This window comes from Pteropus alecto, unplaced genomic scaffold (assembly GCF_000325575.1).
Source record: "Pteropus alecto unplaced genomic scaffold, ASM32557v1 scaffold280, whole genome shotgun sequence".
Taxonomy (NCBI): Eukaryota; Metazoa; Chordata; class Mammalia; order Chiroptera; family Pteropodidae; genus Pteropus; species Pteropus alecto.
Window position 1 is genome coordinate 515,095 of NW_006430057.1, and position 8,825 is coordinate 523,919.

At 39.7% G+C, this 8,825-nt stretch overlaps 2 protein-coding genes and 1 pseudogene across 5 annotated transcripts in view; 1 reads left to right on the forward strand and 2 right to left on the reverse strand.

Annotated features, from left to right (window-relative positions):
* The window catches only part of LOC102879959 (A-kinase anchor protein 17B), a 137,703-nt gene that overhangs the window by 7,042 nt on the left and 121,836 nt on the right, over positions 1-8,825 (forward strand). The window lies entirely within an intron of this gene.
* LOC112479218 lies at positions 1,552-1,670 on the reverse strand (annotated as a pseudogene).
* Positions 2,470-8,825, reverse strand: part of SLC25A43 (solute carrier family 25 member 43) — a 31,517-nt gene continuing 25,161 nt past the window's right edge. Inside the window, exons 4-5 of the mRNA XM_006904717.2 lie at positions 4,125-4,259; positions 2,470-3,433 (exon numbers count right to left, since the gene is read on the reverse strand). Coding sequence (XP_006904779.2) covers positions 3,233-3,433; positions 4,125-4,259 — 336 coding nt within the window. The 3' untranslated portion in view covers positions 2,470-3,232. The remainder of the gene's footprint in view (positions 3,434-4,124; positions 4,260-8,825) is intronic.

Genomic DNA, 8,825 nt, shown 5'->3' on the forward strand with positions numbered 1-8,825 from the left:
AATATGTCTTGAACCCATTCACTTCTTTCCATCTTTACGACTATCATTCTAGTCCAAGCTACCGTGTCTTACTTGGACTTTGTAATAGTCTCTTAACTGATCCTCCTACTCACAGCCTTGCTTCTCTCCAATCTATTATCCACACAGCAGCCAGAGGTAAATTTTAAAATTTTAAAAATGAAAATCATTTTGATTGTGTGTTTCTCTGTATAAAAGCTTTCAATGACTCCCCACTGCATTTAGAGTAAAATCTAACTTCTTACTATCACCCAGATAGCCACATATGATCTGGCCCTCTATCCAACCTCATTTCATATACTCTCTCACTCACCGCCCTTTGGCTAAACTCACCCCTTTTCTGTTTACTAAGTCTTTTCCCACTACCAACACCACTTTGGCACCTTCTGTTTTCTTGGCCAGGAATGCTCTTCCTAGTTCTTTCCATGATTGGCTCTATTTCACCCTCTAGGTCTCATCTCAAATGTCACCTCTTAAAATAGCTTTCCCTGGCTCCCTGATTTAAAATATTTCCCTCATTCCCACATATTTCTCTAATAAAGCACCCTGTTTATTTTCCTGATAATATTAGTCTATAATTACCTAACTTGTTGATTCATTTCTTTATTGACTGCTGCTTTCACTAGAATGTAAGTGCCATGTGGGCAAGGACCTTATATGACTTATGTAGTAGAGTGCCCAGCAGTTGAATAAATGCGTGAAGCCAGTCTTCTTACTCTATATCCCAAACACCTTTTCCTTGCTTCCGTCTCTGTGACACTGTGTAGGACCTGCCTTCAACCTGCAATGCCCTCCAGCTTATTCTTTACCAACTAATGTCCTCTCACTTCCTTCAAAACTTAGTTCAAGACTCATCACCTCCAAAACCTGCTCATTATTGGCCCCTCTCATCCGATGATCCTGTTAATCATTGATCCAGTATACATAGAGCCCTTTAGCAATCTTGTAAACCAGTGGTCCCCAACCCTTTTGGCACCAGGGACCAGTGTTCCTATGAGAATCTAATGCCTGATGATCGGAGGTGGAGCTGAGGCTAGTGCTGGGGAGCGGCTGCAAACACAGTAGAAGCTTTGCTTGCTTGCCTGACACTCACCTCCTGTTGTGCGGCCCTGTTCCTAACAGGCCACAGACCCATTACTGGTCCACGTTCTTGGGGTTGGGGACCCCTGCTGTAAACTGTTGTTACCAGATTATCATGCCTTTACTCATATTTGCTTTGGAATCATAGTTATTTCATGTATGCAGGTAAGTTTTGTTCCTTAAGACTGTAAGTTACTCCTAGGTCAAAATTGCATCACACTTTATAATCCTCCTAAAGTACTTAGTCCAGTTTGGTGCACACTGCCAGCCATAAAGCAGAATATTCTTTTCATACCTCTGAGAATAATGCAAGTAGCTGGAAGTTCATTTTAGGAACAGAACTAGTTTTATTATTATTATTTTTTAATTTTTTTTTAGGCAAGGCAACCCTTGGTTGACCTCACAGATTGCAAGGGCCTTGTCAGTTTACAATCCCTAATTTTTGATTTTTTACACCTATAGCACCTGATCTTCCTAGGTGGTCTCCCATCCAAGTACTAACCAGGCCCGACCCTGCTTAGCTTCTGAGATCAGACGGGATCGGGCTTGTTCAGAGTGGCATGGCTGTAGACTAGAACTAGAGTTTTAAAGAGTTGTTTTGAAATTAGAAAAATGAGGCATATGCTTTTCTCTACTTACTTTATTAAAAAAAAATTAAAAAAAAAACCTGCAGCTCAGAAAATATTCCTGGGTGTGGCAGTAGCAAGAACTTAGTTATCTATCTCATAATACCTGTGGAAGAATACACAGAAGATATAATGATAGGATGTAAGTAACCTGAGGTTAGGATTTTAGACTTAGTAAAAAAGTTTAAAATTTTTTTGCAGCTTCCAGAACTTTAAAAAAGTTGTTTATTTCAAGGATAATAAAGAATAACAAATGAGCTATTCACCCTGGGTAAAGAGTTTGCCATCCTCCAAATTCTAACAGATTGGGCTACAGATGAAATTTTCATGTGCATATTAACTGTTAGTCTGCATAAAACATAATCTGCTATAGCAGTTGGAAAAATGAGTTATTTTGGTATATTTCAATAGGAGAGTTTAAAGATTTTGGCCAGTATATATTTAACCATATATATTATAACTCAGATTAATAATAAATGACCAACAAGTCATTTTTCTTTGGAAAATAAATTTAATAGGGAAAAATACTTCCAACATACTGAAAGCCTATGTGTGTGTATAAATTATCATCTTAATGTTAGACATCGTTTTTTTAATGCATAGATAGGCATTCAGTTATATAAACTTGACATAGAATCCCCAAGGTGGAACGATCCAAAATTTGATTTTTTAAAAAATTTAGTAGAGATGATTAGTTCGAAGTAGTTGTTAGTTACATTTTTTTTTTTTTGTTCAGTTACTGTTCTTTTCGATACATGTGTCAAATGTTCTATTTGATCCTTTCTAGGCAACTGGGACATCTTGTGAGAATAACTTAAGTTGACTAAATAATTTATTTTCAGGGTAGGCTTGCAAAGCAAGTTAAAAAGGCAGAGAATTTAGGCCACTTAAAGTATACATGGCTTCAATTGGAAGAAGGTCCTTTGGGGCATAATTATGCAGTCATGGTAAAAACTGCCTTCTTGTAACACAAGATTCTAAGCCTGGGATGCTTCAAATTTAAATAAAAGGTGGTTCTAATATGATAGTGATAACTTTTAAATGTCAAAACATTTCCATTTAGCTTCTGATAAGGCATAATTTACACTGTGGTGTGTGCACTCATAAGTCAGCAAAGACTATGAGTTCCACAATGATTACATTGAGAAGTCTTAGGTCAGATTGAGCAAAACTAGGCTGATGTGGGTTAGTGTAAGCTGTGACCCTGTGACTGAGCACACGACATGGTCTCTGGTCAGCCACTTCAACTACACGTTACTGTGAGATGTCATGGCAGTGCCCTTTCTTTGGTGTTGTATAAATGGCACATATCATTACTGTTATAAAATCGGTGGAATGTCATGGTAGGAAACCAAGTGACAAAGTTGTTCCCAGGGATATCAGTTTGGAGCTTAGAGGTGGCATATGGCTGACTGTTATCATTTCTCCATTCATGTGCAATTATGAGGCTACATTTATCTGTGATTGCAATATGCCTTCAGTCAGTGCACTTCTAGTTCCATTTGGTTTTAAAGAGTTGGTTTTCTAGACTCTAATTTTCCAGTTTTGAAGAATTTCTTTAATTCCCGTAATTCCTGGGGTTTCAAACTCTGATCCACTCCTGGGGTCAGTTTATAGCTCAGAGGAGACACAATGTAGCCATTTTGGTATAGACAGATTCGCTTGCAGAACTCAAAGGTGCCGAACATAACTCCAAAATATGGAACTATCTGTTTAAAAAGAAAATGAAAATCATGTTAAAATCTTAAAAGAAAAATCAATACATCTGCAATCAACTTGAATCAGGGCAAACCGAGTTAAAGGCTGTGGACAAGACAACATGATAATTCTTTTTGGAATCAAGGATGATGATGTGTGGGGGATGAAGAATGGCAGAACGGTTGAAGGGCCTAAGAGAAACACGGGTCTGGGTTAATATGCACATAGACAATCTGACATTTCCCGTCCATGTATGCTTGTCTTGATTGGAACCATGTATGTGTCAACTTGTGCAAGGTTAATCCAGAGTTCTTAACCTTTTCTTTTTTATTGTCATGGAATTGTTTTGAGAATGTGATGAAAGCTATGATCCTCTCACCAGAGAGAAGCATATGTGCACACACATATGAATTTCTGCATACAATTTTAGGATAGGGGTTTAGGTTCTCCTTAGGAGTCTAAGAGCCCCCATAGTAGGAACCTCTACACTAAATGCTCAGTTCCTCTGGGGTGGAGTATCAGATATCCCAACACTGCACAGGGTCCCCCCTCTTCGTGGCTGACAGCCAGCCTGTACTAGTGGGTCTTGTGCTACCATCAATGCTAGAGGGGATGTTTCCATGCAAACTATAGGGGGAGTGGCAAAGGAACAGGTTAGAACTAGAAGAGACAGAAGCAGTAGAGACTGACCACTCCTCTCACCTTCAGTAAGTTGGCTGCCAATCCATTCCAGAGTCCCAGCACCCCTCGGGCCTTCACTATCTGCTGGAAGCAGTCCATGGCTCCTGAGAAATGGACATCTACTCCTCCACAGTGGGGAAGGTAGGGGCTCTGAGCCTGGCAAGAAATAGAAAGTGGGATGAGGTAATTTAGTTACCAGGAAATACATGTTCTAGTGAAAGTAGCCAGAGTCTCAAGTTTAGACTCTGGATGCCATGCTCCAGGCCAACATGATGGCAGAGAATGGCTGCCACAGGGCTCTTCCTGTTCTAGGGGCTTAGAATGATTATTAATATACAGTAAAGTCATGACAACTCATTCACATATTTGTGGCTTATTCTGCTTGAAAGGAAGCAGCCATTTATTTGGGACAGACTCAACTTCATACTTAACATTCCTTCCCAACCTATGCCCTCTGGACATGACCAACACACTCCCATGCCCTTAACCTTTTTAAAGTGCCCCTGTTTCCTTGTCTTAATTGATTGATTCCCGCCCCCCCCATACCTGTTTAGACCAGTTTGAGCTGCTATAACAGAATACCATAGACTGGGTGCCTTAAACAACAGTTCTTACAGTTCTGGAGGCTGAAAAGCCCAAGGCTGAGATCAAGTTGCCAGCAGATTCGGTGTCTGGTGAGAACCTACTTCCTGGTTTGCAGACAGCCACCTTCTTGCTGTGTTCTCCCATGGTGGAATGAGAGATCATCTCTCTGTCTCTTCTTATAATGGCACTGATCCCATTCATGAGGGATCCACCCTCATGACCTAATCACCTACCGAAGGCCCCACCTCCAAATAATATCACACCGAGGACTAGGGCTTCCACATATTAATTTAGGGGGCACACAATTATTCAGTCCATAGCAAGAGGCAACCAGCAATACATGCTTGCCTTTGTGTTCTGAATATCGGTTTAGTATGACACTTGTAGAGGCATTTATTCCTAGCATACCATGAGCTCCAGTGTTAGCATAAACAATACATTCAGTGTACATGCTGTGTCAGCCACATTCAGTGATGATGTGTGGGTAACTTGTCAAGGACTAAGACAGCATTCTCAGTCACGGGCATTAGGAGAAAGTATATCTTAGTGGGGATAGAGCTTCATCCTGCATCAAACAGACCCAGATTCAAGTTGATGCTTTGTCTCATGTGCTGTGATTTGGGAGATTTATCCTTTCACTGACTCTATTTTATCATCTATAAAACAGTGCTAATAAGATAATACTACCCATTTCATGAGGCTTTTATGAAGATTAAATGAACTGGAACATGTAAAGTACTTGGTGTAGTGCCTGACACCTAACACTCAGTAAATATGGCCTGTTTTTTTTTTGTTTTTTGTTTTTTTTTTACTTCACGACCATCCATGTGGCTTATTTGAGCCTGGTCACAGGTAAACAGTTGTATTTAGGAAAACCTACTAGTGACACTGATATTAAGGAGAATTTGGTTTGACATTTACTGAGTGCCTAATATGTGCAATGAAGAGTGCTAGACCCTGAAGAACTAGGATAGTGAGGAAGGCCCAGTGCCTACCTCCATAAGTCTGCCAGCCCAGATAGTATACTGAGATAACTCGTACCAGATAGACTGTGCCAAAGCACTGGTCTAAACAGGCAGGGCGGGGCGGGGGGATCAATCAATTAAGACAAGGAAACAGGGTCACTTTAAAAAGGTTAGAGGCATGGGAGTGTGTTGGTCTTGTCCAGAGGGCACAGGTTGGGAAGGAATGTTAAGTGTGAAGTTGAGTCTGTCCCAAATAAATGGCTGCTTCCTTTCAAGCAGAATAAGCCACAAATATGTGAATGAGGTGTCAGGACTTTACCCCGAAAAGAAAAAGGAATGGTAAGGCTGTAAGTGTTCCTCAACCCTTAGCTGTATTAGGCTAACCAGGGAAGCTTTTCAGAACAACTACTGGGATCCGCCCCTAGACATTGCAATTTAACTGACCTAGGGTGACGCCTGGACATCAGCATTTTTTGGCAAGCTCCCTGGGTGATTCTGATGTGTACACAAGGTTGAGGATCACTGGCATAGTCCCTCCACCAGTGCCTGAGCACATGGCAGCTCAGGGCTCAGACCTGAGTCTACTAGCTTGCTGCTGATACTGAGAGTATCTGGGGAAAGCACATGGGCCCTAAAGCCAGACTGTGTGGACTGAGTCCCTGCTTTGCCACTGACTAGCTCTGTTACATTGAGCTAGTTGCCTTGACCTTTCTCATCTTCAAGTTCCTCATCTGTAAAATGGGATAATAATACCTACTTATAGGATTGTTGTCAAAATTAAATGAAATACATATGAAGTGCTTAGAATAACATTTGATATATAGCAAGCACTATATAAGTAACCACTATTATTAATATCATTATTATTTATTAACTAAACCTGGAGAAGAGACAAGTATGCTGAATACTGAACCAATCCACTAGACTGGAATGCTAGACTGCCGTTTGTCCAAACTGTATCTTAACTAGTAAAGAGTGATAGACATGTCACACTGCTAGTCACAAGAACCTGAACTTAAACTCCCTCCACACTAACCCAGGCAATTATCTCAGATGTCTAGTTCTGATCTATGGCTCCTGGGATGCACATGCTGCATTTTGCAGCATATCATCATCTGAAAAAAATCAGAGGAGCCAGGACCTGGCTTTGCCACCATCTATATAACCTTGACCAATTCATTTGGTTCTTTGAACCTTAGTTTCTTCAAATGTCAAGTGAGGCAATTGGAATTAAAGGACCTTGTAGGCCCTTTCTCCATCCTATAATCCATGCTGTTGGCCCTACTTCACACTCCTTCCTGCCTCTAAGCTTTCAAACCTGCCATTTCTTCTGCCTAGCTTAGTCTCTTATTAATCAAAACAGACATCACTTCCTCCAGGAAGTCTTCTCAGATCCCCAAAGTCAGGAGCCTTGTAAACATTTTGGTCACCCTGTACTTCTCTTTCATGGAATGTGACAAATTTTGTACTGATTTGGTGTATAATTGTTCCTTTCACGTGTACTCCCCCCACTACCCTGACTTCCCCGAACTATAAATACCATGAGGGTAGTGACCATGTCAGTCTTGTTTGTGGTTTTATCTCCAAAGCCTACCAACATGCCTGGCATGCAGTATGTGCTCAATACATTTAGAGGAAAGAAGGAACAAATGTGCAGTAGATGAAGATGAAAGACAAATACTTCAAAGGCAAGGTACTTGATGGTTTCTGTGATAAACTCCACAGAGGCCTTACAGCAGAGGCAACATTTCAGGTTGTTCATTCTTTCCGTGAGTACTGAAATAAACAATACTTTATAAATATATAAAACTCAAATCTTTTGACCAAAGCATTCCTACTTCTAGGAATTTATTCTATGGATATATATGCCCATGTGGGAACTGATGTATGTTATAAGCATTTTTTTTTTTTTGCAGCATTGTTAGTAACATATTCTAAATGTCCACCAATAGGGGGCTAAAAAAAAAATAACATCATACTATAGAATACTGCGTCATCATTTTAAAATATGTGGCAGCTCCACCTGGACCGATATGGTGTCATCTCCAAGAAACATGTTTAGGTGAGAAAAATGGTGCAGAAGAATATATGTCGTATGCCGCTGGTTACCTAAAAACAAAAATAACATAAATGTACATGTTTATGTGTATGTTTGCATAGACCATCTTTGGAAAGATTCAGGTGAGAAACTGGAAACTACAGTGTTGTCTCTGCAGAGAACTGGGAGGCCAAGGGACAAAGATTGGGAAAGACTTACTTTTCAAGGTATACTCTTTGCACCTTTTGGATTTTGTATTACATATACATGTTATCAAAGCAAAAGGTGGAGTACATAATTTTAAAAGAGCATTAACTAAGAAAATGAGAAGATAAGCCACAGACTGGGAGAAAGCATTTGCAAAAGGCACAACTAATGAACAACAATCATTATCCAAAATATACAAAGAACTCTTAAAACTCAACAATAAGAGAACAACCCAATTAAAAAATGAGCCAAAGACCTTAACAGATACCTTACCAAAGATATACAGATGGTAAATAAGCACATGGAAAGATGCTCTACATCATATGTCATCAAGGAAATTAAAATTAAAAAACCATGAGATACCACTACACACATATCAGAATGTCAAAAATCCAGAACACTCGCACCACCAAATGCTGGTGAGGATATGGAGCAACAGGGATTCTCATTTATTGCTGGTGAGAATGCAAAATGGTACAGCCACTTTGCAAGGCAGTTTGGCGGTTTCTTACAAAACTAAACATTATTCTTTTTAAATTTTATTAAATTTACTGAAGTGACATTGGTTATAGGTTTCAGGTGTACAATACTATAATACTTCATCTGTATATTGCATTGTGTGTTCATCAACTAAAGTCAAACGTTCCGTCACCGTATATTTGACCCCCGTTACTTTTTCTACCTCTCCCATACCCCCTTTTCCCTCTGGTAACCACTAAACTTGCTATGTCTGTAAGTTTTTGTTTGTCTTGTTCATTTGTTGCTTTTAGATTTATATCCCATATATGAGCGACATCATATAGTTCTTGACTTTTTCCATCTGACATTCTCTTTAGCATAATAGTCTCAAGATCCATCCATTCTCAATACTATCATCAGAAATGGCAGTATTTCATCTTTTCTTATTGCTGAGTAGCATTCCATTGT